Here is a 12,647-nt window from a genome sequence, read left to right on the forward strand (position 1 = left end):
GGGTACGCAGCAGAATAAAATAAGAAGACCTAAATCCATCACAATGCCACTTATCCAGGTGTCTAGTGATATCCTTCTCCAGGTTATTTGTTGTTTCTAGCACTAAAATTAGGACAAAAGGGGATTAATTTCTTGACCAATAATCTCATTCTTACTAAAGCTTTACAAGGCCTGTCCCTGAATGTGTAAAGGCTCGAAGGATTGAGTCAAGAATCATATCAAAGCCTGTGAAACAGAAACTATTCAGGAATAATTTTTATATATTAATTTTCCTTTCCATAATTATGCCACATTTCAGTTGAAGAACATTTGCTATCCAACACTACAGTTATCTAAAATGTATTAGTGGATTGCATGTTACAGAGAAATCAGGACAAGTGCTTTTTATACTGTAATTGTCATAAAATTAAAATGCACTCTTGGCCCTTCAGAAAAATATGATAGAAAGAAAGGTAGCCAAGCAGCTAAGAAGGCCCAAAAGTGAAGCTGCAAAGTGTGGACCTAGAAATCAGTTTCTAAACTAAATGCTTCTGCATTGTTAGGTAAAAGACTCCCAGAAATGAAAGGCTTTCCAACATTTTATCCTATAAGTGCCCTTAGAGCAAATCTTACTGTCATGCATCAAGCATAGCAAAACTGTATGTCAGGAAGTGTAGATAGGTTTTTGTGATGTATGAAGACTGAAGTTACTCATCATGGCTCTGTATTATGAGATAGCAAAATAGCAAAACAAAGCAACTACTAGGATGAAGAGATCTGTTATCTGCTTGATTAATGCTTGAATCTTTTTTAAATCACTTTATACTTGAGTGTGTATCTAAGCTGACAGTACACATTACTTAGTTATATGTTCAGGTATGCTAACAATTATAAGTATATACCTAATTAAATTTAAGTATGTACCTAATTAAAGAGAAGTCCAGAGCTGGACGCAGTACTCCAGGTGGGGTCTCACCAGAGCAGAGTAGAGGGGCAGAATCGCCTCCCTCGACCTGCTGGCCACGCTGCTTTGGATGCAGCCCAGGATATTGTTGGCCTTCTGGGCTGCCAGCGCACATTGCTGGCTCATGTCCAGCTTTTCATCCACCAGTACCCGCCAAGTCCTTCTCGGCAGGGCTGCTCTCCATCCCTTCATCCCCCAGCCTGTATTCAGGCTAGAGAAGAGAAGGCTTTGGGGAGACCTTATTGCAGCCTATCAGTACTTAAAGGGGGCTTCTAAAAAAGATGGCGGCAGACTTTTTAGCAGGGCCTGTTGTGACAGGACAAGGGGGAATGGCTTTAAACTAAAGGGGGGTAGATTTAGACTAGATATAAAGAAGAAATTTTTTATGCTGAGGGTGGTGAAGCACTGGCCCAGGTTGCCCCGAGAGGTGGTGGATGCCCCATCCCTGGAAACATTCCAGGTCAGGTTGGACGGGGCTCTGAACAACCTGCTCTAGTTGAAGATGTCCCTGCCCACGGCAGGGGGGTTGGACTAGATGACCTTTAGAGGTCCCTTCCAACCCAAACTATTCTATGATTCTATGACTTACTGAATTAAATAGCGAAATGCCCATTGACTTCATTGAAATATGATTTGGTCTCTGCCTCTAGAATTACAAGCTGTCACCCTTTTCTCTGATTTAATATCCTCATCTTTATTTAAAATTCAGCCTTATTTTTGCAGTGTTAGGGAAAGCTAAACAGTTTAATACAGAAACCTTCCTTTTCCTGACTTGAAGTCATAATAGCATATTAATTTTCCTTTCTGTAACAGGTCACTTGGGGCTTGCAAATTGTATATATAATCTTAATGATTTTTTAAAATAAAACTTTTTCTGTGACAACAGTTCAAAATGCTCTTCACTACTACACAAGTTTTAATTAATGTAGTTGAATAAGTGAAATACATCAGCAAGATATTGTTATTGGCTATACTAATTGCTCAAAAATGCATTATAGTTACTTTGTATAATTGTTTACTCAGTTCTGCAAGCACATAGTCTTTTAAATGTAAGATTTTGTAGGATTAATATTTAAATATTTCTCCTCCTTTTACTAGGTACTCTGAAAACTCATATAAAGAGGTCATGTAAAGGGTCATGCACATTCTGTTTGCATTAGCAATAATATTTTACCTGAACAGCCCTGGGAAAAAAATTAATCCTACCAGGAACTCAAAAACAAAAAAAAGAGGGATTAGGAATGAAGGCAGATGTCCTTTAGATGTCCTTGTCGCTTTGAGGACATGGACATGAGCATACACCAGTCCCATCCTCCCATTTGCAGTCCTCCCACTGCAGGAGATATTTTTCTTTTTCACACCAATCATGCTTCCCCCCCCGCCTCTTTTTCCTCTTTTTCCTCTTTTCTTTACATCTCTTAAGGTTTTACAGAATTTCGAAGTTTTTCATATAACTCTAGATCTGCCATTTACTTTAACATTAATGTAGGAGAGCTGCTTTTAGCCAAGAGTCTCCCCAGCAGGGCAGAAATAATTTTATGTTTTGTTTTTTTTTTTTTATTTCATCCTGCAGTAAAGGAGAAATGGAAAATTGTTTCATAAACGATTATTACAGTCTTTGCTAACTTTGCCATATTTTTACATTGACTAAAGGTTTTTTAGGCATTTCTGGAAATTTCTATTCACTCTAGTACCTTACTGAATTAATACCTGCACTGTAGATTAACTGAAAGCTAAATATACTATATCTGCTCAGCTGATATATTTCAGCATACAAACATTGATCATTGGCCATTGTAGAGTAGTATTTTACTGATTAGACCTACACAGCTGAGAATCTGATCAATCTTTTTTAGCTCTGAAAAGAGGAAAAAATAAAATAAAAAAAAAAAAAACCTAAACCAAAACCACGTTTAATAAACAAGTCATGATCACTTGCAAGTCCCCTGGCATATAGGAATGGGACTCCTGGTTCGTGTCTTTCAGATATGCTTGGTAAAGCACAGGTGGGACAGCACTTATTAACAGCAGAGAAGAGAATGTACGCTTGGGGAGGTGAACAGTGATCTGAGGTCTGTTAAGGAGCCATCTTTCTGTTAATTGGTGTAAAAGCCTGAGCTTCTAGAGCAATATGAACTGGATTTGGGTTTTTTTAATCTCCTGTGGTTTCTTGCCTACACCTTCCCTCTCCCAAAGTCAAGCAGGCTAATCGTGGTGGTTGGCATTAGAGCCCATCGTAGAACTACAAGAGCAGGGAGAGCTGGCAGTTGTTCTCGACAATAATAACCAAATGAGTTGTCATAGGCCAGGGAAGGCATGATGGGAAATAAAAAAAAAAAAAAATAATGAAGTAAACAGTAGCTTTCCCACAGTGCAGAGGGAAAGAGCTTGAGGCAGCCACGCTTTTCTCACGACATTTTGTGGAGCTGCAGCCAAATAAAGGCTCTGTATTTGAATTTAAAGATGGATACTTACAATGCAAGTCAAATAGAAAGACTGTTAGTCCATGTCACTGTTTTTGGGGTGCGTTACATTAAAAACATCCTTGAACAGTACAACTCCAGCCACGACATTCAGGGATGCTATCTTGGTTTGGCTTGTGGCAATCCCAAATGGCAGGTAAAATGCAAAAACAAATAATAGAGATTATGGAGGAAAGAATGGCAGAAAATAGTGTTCCTTATAGACAAACATCATATAAAAATATCATGGAAGTTTAAAAACTGCCGTTACTGAAGAAAGGCTTAAGGAGTTAAGTCACTGTGTGTTTGTATTGTATCGTAGTATGCATTGGTGACACTAGGAACGATCAAGCTCAAGTTAATTTAGGTCATGTAAGTTTATCTTTAGGGAAATGTCATTTTGGCTTGGTGGGTGGGAAAATTACAGAAGAGAAGCTTTCTCTTTTAATAAAAGTGGTGGATACCTTATTACAGAAAAAGCACCTGGTCATAGAAGAATACAAAAACATAGTCAATGCTATTAGTAGCAAAGTTTCATTTCTGTGATCTTTTCTCAAGATCTTTTTCAAAACCAACATAATTTCATTCTCTATTCTTTAAAAAAATTTAAAACTAATCAAAAGACATTTACAAAAAGTTCAACTTCAGAAACAAAATGAGCCTCCCAAAACACACACACATATTGCAATTGTTCTTTCTAACCTGTTCTGGTATAGAAATATGATGCAATCCATTGAACTTTGAGTATAATTATTTGTATTAAAGGTTTTGTTGTAATGTATGCTGCAGAAGAGGTAAATGGGACAACTAGTCTATTCAAAGTATCTACAAAGCACACTGTAGGTGTTTTGTTGACACTAATGTCTAAAGCTACATGAATGTTAAGAAAAATGCACACTTTGAATATACTTTTAAAATATGGATTGTATGCTACGTGTCTCAGTCTCGCATTTTTTCAGACAGGTGTAACAAATGCTTATTCAAGTGCAATATTTAAATGCTATGTTTTAATCTTCATTCCTCCTCTTTTTACTGTATTAATAGCATTACTTTGTGGGATAGTGCTTTAGGTGCATAAAATGTCATCAACTGCTGAAAAGTAAAATAGCAAGTATTGTTAAATTTTATATAAGAAATGTACCTTTTAAATTCTAAATTTCTTTATGGTTTTTTTTGTTGCTAAAACCTTTTTTTTTTTTTACTACATTTCAGACAAGATAGCAGGTATCTCTAAATGGAAGGTAATCTTTTATTTTTACAGAAAATACATGCTACAATTTAAAAGCTATGTCCTTGAAGACATAAAAATGTTTAGCAGGTAAAAGTATGTTGAGCACTAAGGGAAAACTCATTTCATAACTTTAAATTGTTTAAATAAAACATTATGTTCTTTGGCAAAAGTGTTTTTTTTAGTATTGGGTGTACTCGTAATGTCTAATCCTCTAAAACTTCCCTCATGAAAACAGACTTTTTAATGTAAATAGAGTCTTTCCTTCAGCTTAGATGGCCTATCTAGATGCAAAAGTTTAGGTTTCGTAGGCCTGTCTCTTCATTTTACTGGCTTCTATTACAAGACCTTGATCTTTAGTAAAGCTTAAGAGCTCATCACATCTGGGCGTGAGTCAAATCTGCAAAGTTGCTTAAGTATCCTGTTTCCTACTCTGTATACCTACTACTTGAAACCTTCTTCACAGTCTTTTTACTACATTCACTACATTACACAGAGTAACCTGTATATTAGGTTAAAACATTGTTTAAAATAAATAAAATGTCTGAGTTTGGTGCCCTGACAATTGAAATGGGCTATTTCATACATTAAGAAATCCCTGCACAGATTTACTGAGGTTAATGTCAGTATTAGAGATTAGCGAGGGCTCATTTTGTGTAATCATTATGTAAGCAGCTAAACTTCAGAAAAACCAGCTCTTGGTAAATGTTCCAGTTTAATATTCCATCTCAGAAATGTCTAGGCTACATGAGATAGTTGTGGGTTTTTTTTTTTCTGTATTACTTACTGTGGAGAATTTAACTGAACAACTTAATGAAGAATACTTCGTTGTTGCAGATGAGCTTTTATGAATATAAAATTCAGGAAATTCAAGATTGTGGTTCCCACAGCAACCATGACTTGTTTCTTGGCTTCTATTTAGGGTTTAGAATTACTGGGCTAAATGCTGTTCCCAGTTCCCCTGACTTTTCCCATGTTGATGTGAAAGCTGAGATGAGAACTTGGCTCAGGATTTGTGGGTAACTTTTTTGTCTGAATATGTTTCTATTTCCAATTTGTCCAAGATATAATTGTGTGGGAATAATTATTCCATCTTTTTCATCTTTAAAATATTTTTTTCAAGATTAACCATTTTCCAACATTCATTAAAACTTACATGGTCCAATGTTGTACAGGCATTACCCCTCATTTTACTCCTGCTGGGTATGTATGGTAAGTATTGTCATGATTTTTTGATGGAGAATATGCAAGGAAATTAAATGTCTGGAAGAAAGTCTCCCTTCTGATAGAGGATGTGGAGTGACTCAGACTTAAGTCCTTCTAACTTGCCTGCAGTGATGATGCAGGAGGAAATTTAATCTGAGAGAGTGTATTTTAGTAAGCTTTGAGGAAGGTCACCTGAGGACTTCGAGGAAGGTCCTCAGTTCAGGATACTGAACTAAGTTTTATAAAAAGTTTTGTTGAGCAGTTAAAAACAAATCCAATGAAAACGAAAACACTTTCTTCATGGTGACAACTATCTTCTACCACCATCAGGTACACCTCTTAAAATGTGTTCTGAAGTGGTCACTGCAATACCTTAATACGCAAATTTTCAAATGATGAGCAGCATGTGTGTAGGGGGAATCAGGCATTTCGATTGCTTGTTTAAATTTAAAACATGAGATGTTACTCTGTTCTCCAGGATGCACTTGCCTATTGAATAACACGTTTTCAGTCTTGACAATTGTGAGTCAAGCACAAAAGCATTTGAATATTTGCTTTATATCGCTTTGTGGATTTTTTAAACTACTGTGAAGAATGTTGTGGGCTTTTTTGATTTGAATAGTAATAGAAAAAAGTTTCTATAGGCCTTCTACTAAAAATAGAACTCAATTCTAGTTTAAGAGAAACATGATAACATTTCAAGTAAAAAACTTTTGCAGGGAAGGATAGATTATAAGTTACTGAAAAGTGAGTACTTAAAAGGAATATTCAGCTGTGGCTGTAACAATACTGTTAGTTTATCTCCACTACAATCTAAAATGAGCCCACTGTTTTCTTCTGTTTTTCCTTCAGACATAGGAAAGGACAAAGACACGTACACAGATGATTCAGAACATGGAAATTATGATGCTCGTACAGATCAGTCATTGCTTATTCAAAACAAGCTTACCAGACAGAAAACAGAACCTCGGACTAAATCATCTTTAAAGGTAATGGACACAAAACTTTATTAAATTGTATCAATTGTCAGAATGTGCTTAAATATTTTTAAAATACAATTTTTCAGGGATTAGATAAGTTGCAGCTTAAATAAATAGGCATCTCATGGTAAGAAATTTAGGTGGCTCCCATATTATAGTTTGACCTACAGAATCAATGAATGGAATTCTCTGTACCAAAAGTGGCCAAAATTATATAGAATCAAGGATTCTCATGATTCTTATCGACTCATCTAGGAAGCAGTAGCCTTCTTTCAAAAAATTTATATTGCACAGAATTTAGGACATAGGATTCCCAGCATGGAGTGAAATTCATGTCAGCTGGGGATCCTCAAGGAATTAGGGAGTTTGGGACAACTAAGTTCATGTAGCAAATGATCAGTCAAGAGTGATCTAAAGTGTAGGTTTCTCCTAAGCAAAATCCAAATGATAGCTAGACACATTGAATGAAAGATGAAATTCATTTATGTATAGGAGAGTGTAGGAGTTTTTTCAGGAACCTGAACTAAAGCACTGGAAAAGCCATCTCACCAGGTAAAACTGACATGTTATCTTGCTTAGTAATTACCTAATCACAGGATTCATCACAATGCATTTTCTACAACAGTTCATCCACTACATGCCAAAGAGTCATGACTGATTTTTAGTTCAAAACGTGTATTTTTTTTTTTTGTTCTCGCTCTGGACTGGGACACCCTTAATTCTCCCTTCTGTTAGCATAATTGCTTTAAAATGTATGACAAATGACCTAGCCTCAAGAAGTTCTGAATCTTCAAGAACTAGAAGTAGTGTATTCTGCAGAACAGTTTTTACCAGCAATTCTCTGATTTTGGTATTTTGGCATGAATAATCCCGTGCCACAAATCTAGAAATGCTTAAATTGCTTTAAGGTTCTATAATCATAACTTTGTGATTTCAGGATTGAATGCATGTTTCACAAGAGTCGCGTAACTGTTGTAAAGCTTGTTCTCTCAATCACACTGGTCATCGTTACTACAGGATTCTGGAACACAGGTAGCAGGTTGATGTGATCTCCGAGACTTCATTTCATGGGATGCTTTTAGAAAAAAGCTTTTATAATAATTGCTATCTGATGACTTTTAGATAGGTTTACAGGTAATTGTATTTACAGATCAGAAATCTCTGACATGAAAATGAAACTTTGGTAATGACAGAGAAGGGTTATATTTTAATCTAAACCATTGCAAATGAGAACTTTTTCTGTTCACGCATTTTTTTTGTCTCTTTCTGCAAGGCTAGCTGAATTAAGACAAATAATAATGGATGTTCTTGTTTGATTTTGCCAATTAGGTAGACAAAGGTAACAAGTCTTTTATGTTAAATGTGGCCTAAAAGGCAGAAAAAATAATGCAGAATCTGAAGAATTTAGACTGTGTTATAGAGAACTAAATATTTTTAAGAAGATGTAAGGCTGCTACCAAAAAAAATGTAGTAACAGATAATGTCTATCTAGTAACAGGCATTTCATTGTGCTAAAGCAAAATATTTTTCTTATTTTCATGTAAAATACAAAATGACCACTAGCTGTGTTTTCTCTAAGCCCTGCATTCAGGACAGATACGAAGTTTATAGGCAGCCAGTAAGCTAACTTTCTTTCAAAGTTTAAAGAGGATCCTTGTATTTGTATTAAGTTTAAACAAAAATGCACTTTTTATGTCTTAATCTTCGTATGTCCTGACCTACTGAACAAAGTGCTTCAGAGTTTAAAAACAGTCTTCTGAAGCCACATCTGGCTTTTAGCCTTGACAACTCCTTTTATCACAGCAATCACTTTGGAAACTTCCTTCTGCTTTTGTACTGTTTTTGCAAATGAGGCAACCAAGCAGGATTCTCCTCCTGTTTACTGTTTGCCTGCCTCCACAGCAAAAAGGCAGAGGGGATTTAGATCAGTCTTATATTAGAAAAGATTACTATTTTGCCTTTGGATTATCGTACAAGTCTTTGTGGCAATTAGTGGAAGATGTCTAAGGGAAACTTCTTCCCTAAACGGATATGAAACTAGCAAAAGGAGGCTTCTAATTCTTTTTGAGACTGTTAAAAGCACAAAAGACGGCTCTACAGCTTTACAGCTGGTAAGTACTCTCATATATTTGGAAAATAAACTGATCTATCATGATTAAAAAAGTCTCCTCAGTCTGACCAGAGAATGAAAATGAGAAACACTGCATTGACAAAGCGTACAAGGATAAAAGCTTACTCTTCTCTGCTTGTTAATGATTCTAATTTATGCTTGTTTTAGAAGGGTTGTTTTACACCTGAGAGACTCAGGGAAAATTTGCTAAAAAAGTTATTTGCAATTAATGCTTGGTACTATTTTCTGTCTCAATGATGAGCTACTTGAATACCTCAGCAATAATGAACTTGTCTTGCTTACATGATGAAAGCCGATACACACTTTTTTCAGGAATTGTTCAGTGTTTCAGATCACATACGTGATGTGGCACCTTACATAAATCTGATTTGTATTGCTGCAGTTTTAAAGCTTTAGAAACGTCAGATAATTTTGATATAGCATCTGGATGCCAACATTCATGTTGTTAGTCATCTACTTTTTTCGTTTCCTTGATTATGATTTATAACTCATAATCTCCTTTAGTGTAGGTTGGTATCATTTCAGAATCCACAGATCTCGTATTGAAAAATTGTGAGTTGTTCAGACCCATTAAAAAGCTGTCTTTATTATCCATCTCCGCCGTCTTTTCATCACCAACTGCTGTTGAGATTGTGTAGAAAGTATGACTTCTTGTATGTGATTCTGCTAAGGGATCTCATGCAGAGGAATGATGCCAACAAGTGGCTGCTGAGCAAAGCATTGAATGAGTATTATCTGCTATTGCAAGGGAAATGTAGGAAATGAGAAGGTCCCTGACTGGAAAGTTGATATTTGGAATGTTCTAGTTTCACTAAGAAAGGAAAGCAGGCTAAACAGACTTTATCACTTGAATGGAAGGCAACATTTGTCCAGCGAAGCAGCGAAGTCAGTAGCAGTGAATTCTTTTCTATGCCATTACTATCATGTGTATAGTGGCAAGATAGGAATATTTGAGAAATTACACTTCCATTTCCTTTCATTCACTACGTTAATGTTGCTCTCTTTGATCTGGTGAACTTCTTATCAGATGAATTTTTTATCTAGGTAGTATTTTGCTATCTGGCAAGGTAAAGAAAGGATTTTTTTAGAACAACGTTCACGTATTTTCACCATGGGTTCAGGAACTATAAAGAAATGCTGCCTATACAGTAGCCTAGTTTACTGTCTTTTTCCGGTATCCACTGATATCCAGTATAATACTGCATGTCCAGACTAGCTTTGTGTTGGATAGGATCTGAAACGATTTCTCTTTCAGTCTCCGGAAGTGTTACATAACTTCTAAGGAATTTTAAATAAGATCTTAAATAAGCAATTGGCCAAAACATAGGGAGTATTGTACCTAATCAGCTGGACACACTGCTGAAAATTCATTATAAGTTGAGCAAAACTCAGTATGTTCAGTGTAGATTATTAGAGTGATTCTTAAAGGATAAATCTACCCGTGAAAACCTGAAATACATTGTTTAGGCATTTTGTTGGATTCTTTGTGTTTTTGAACGTAATCTATTCTTCTCTCTCCCGCAAAGCAAATATTTTGCTTACAGAATTTCATGTTGGTGGTTTGGAAAATGGAATAAATTAAATGTAGTATGTGCAGAATAAAAATGTTCTTCAATCTTAATATTTTATTTTCCATGCTTTTGCAGGACTTATTTTCTGTTTTCATTTTTTCCTGTTTAAGTCCGTGACTTTCGGAGTTGCGCAGATTTGTGCTATATATTCTAATCCTGTCAATTTATCACTAGTTTCACATATGTTATTTCACTCATAATCCTGCTCCTGTGTTCAGTGGAAGTCAGGCATGCGTGCTGAAAGAGAAGGTTTGGCAAAATAAAAATGTTTTGGTGTATAAATAAGAACAAGATGTTGTCAGCTGACAACAGTGTACTGGAAAGGAGAATAGCAAAGGGAGCCCAATAGATAAGGAGTAGTCCACAAATGCAGTCTAATATTAAACACAAAAGTAAATAAAGTTTAAAAGGAATGATAACAGATAAAATCATTATCCCAGAATAGAATGACATGGTAAAGTGCAACAAAAGTTAACTACATGTTTATGCGTCTAGTGCGTGGCTCTCATCTGCTGTGAGGTTTTGTTTAAAAAGGGAAAAAAAAAAACCACAACTCAGAAAATATTTCAGGAAATGCAGGGAAAGTAGTAATTTATTTTATCATAAAGATGAAAGTTTTAAAAAATAAACATGTAAAGAAAAATTTTCAGTGGTTATGTCAGTATGCTTCTTATTAAGGCCTCCCTACTAGACTTAAAGAGCAAATAGAAGTGGTTAAGTATTAAAAATGGAAGGCCTCCTCCTGTCTCCAAACATCCTCCATTGCTGCTTCCTCATACAGTAACACCAAACAGGCTTCCTTTCAAAATTTTGCGTGAGATCACCTAAACCTACTCCTTTCCTGAAGCAAAATGTATTTTTCTTATTATATACAAATGTATTTTTCATGCTAACTCTGTAAGTCTGAATAGAACGAAAATGAAAAAAAAAAAAAAAAGTCCTCTGTGAAGAAGCTAAAATAATTACTAATTCTTTAGTTTACTCCTAAAAAGTTAAACTGCAGTTTTATTAGGAAGGTCAGATATTTCTGGAAGCTTTCCTCTCTGTTCAGAAAACAGCTAGGTTCTGCACAGTGCAGTGTAGTATACACAGAAATACATTACCATGGATAATTACGGCAGCCTGTTGTGTTAACCAGGCTGTGTTGTCTCTGATGCCCAAGATAGTTTGGATATCTTTGCATATGCAAATACGTCCCCAGTTTTCTTTCCTAAGTTGTTACACTCATGATTATTTGCAAAAGAAAAAAAAAACAAAACAATATACGCTTAAAATCAATCAATCTATATTTTTGGAATTAAGTAATTAAAAGGATGAATATAATAAATCAGTTTCTAGCTTATCCATTCCAAAACCCTTCAAACACAAAAAGATGATTGCTTAGTCATGTGCTTAGAAAAGTTCTCATAAAGCACACCTTAGAGTATTCTTAATCAGAGTATGATTTTTAAAATGTAAAAAATGAGTCTAGTACTATTTTAAAACCTTTTAAAATATTTTCACAGCTAATTCCATGTAACTTAAGAGGTCTGTAACCTTGATGGGGTCCCAGGTTTGATTTTTAAACATCCTGAAATAAAGCAAGCATTAATTAGGAATCTCACTTTTGTTCATGGAAATAAGCCCATTGTAGTTAGCATCAGAAATGTATTTATTTCCAGAAAATACTTAAAGGTAAGAGTTGAGTCATAAGCTCTGAATGTAGACACTGACTACTGAATTGGTGGCATCCTTCAGTATGAATATTACTGAAGATGTTAATGCAAAGTTCATTGTAACAGTATGAGTGAGGGAGAATTAGTAATCAAAATAAATGGGTGGTTTTCATGAATCAGCTAGTAATCACTCTACTTAATAGCATCTTATGAAGTTCTAAGAACAATAATAAAATATATTGGAAGAAAGATTTCTTTTATGAAAAATAACCATTCTACTCAGAGTTAGAACAGGAAAGCTATTCATATAGATTTTGCAGTTTTAGGTAGTTACCATGCCCAAGAATTTCACACATCAGACTTCACCTCTGTCAATATTCCTGCCCTCGTTCCTCAAATTGTTTCCATGGCTACTTCTGTCTTATACGTGATAGAGTTAGTAGCCCTGAACTCATCCATTATCATCTCTAA

The 12,647-nt window shown here is 35.3% G+C and overlaps 1 protein-coding gene across 4 annotated transcripts in view; it reads left to right on the forward strand.

Annotated features, from left to right (window-relative positions):
• Positions 1 to 12,647, forward strand: part of ANO3 (anoctamin 3) — a 223,808-nt gene that overhangs the window by 130,875 nt on the left and 80,286 nt on the right. For all 4 annotated transcript variants that reach the window (XM_076343847.1, XM_076343848.1, XM_076343849.1 and 1 more), the window contains exon 4: positions 6,692 to 6,828. In XM_076343847.1, coding sequence (XP_076199962.1) covers positions 6,692 to 6,828 — 137 coding nt within the window. The remainder of the gene's footprint in view (positions 1 to 6,691; positions 6,829 to 12,647) is intronic.

This window comes from Aptenodytes patagonicus, chromosome 7 (assembly GCF_965638725.1).
Source record: "Aptenodytes patagonicus chromosome 7, bAptPat1.pri.cur, whole genome shotgun sequence".
Classification (NCBI taxonomy): domain Eukaryota; kingdom Metazoa; phylum Chordata; class Aves; order Sphenisciformes; family Spheniscidae; genus Aptenodytes; species Aptenodytes patagonicus.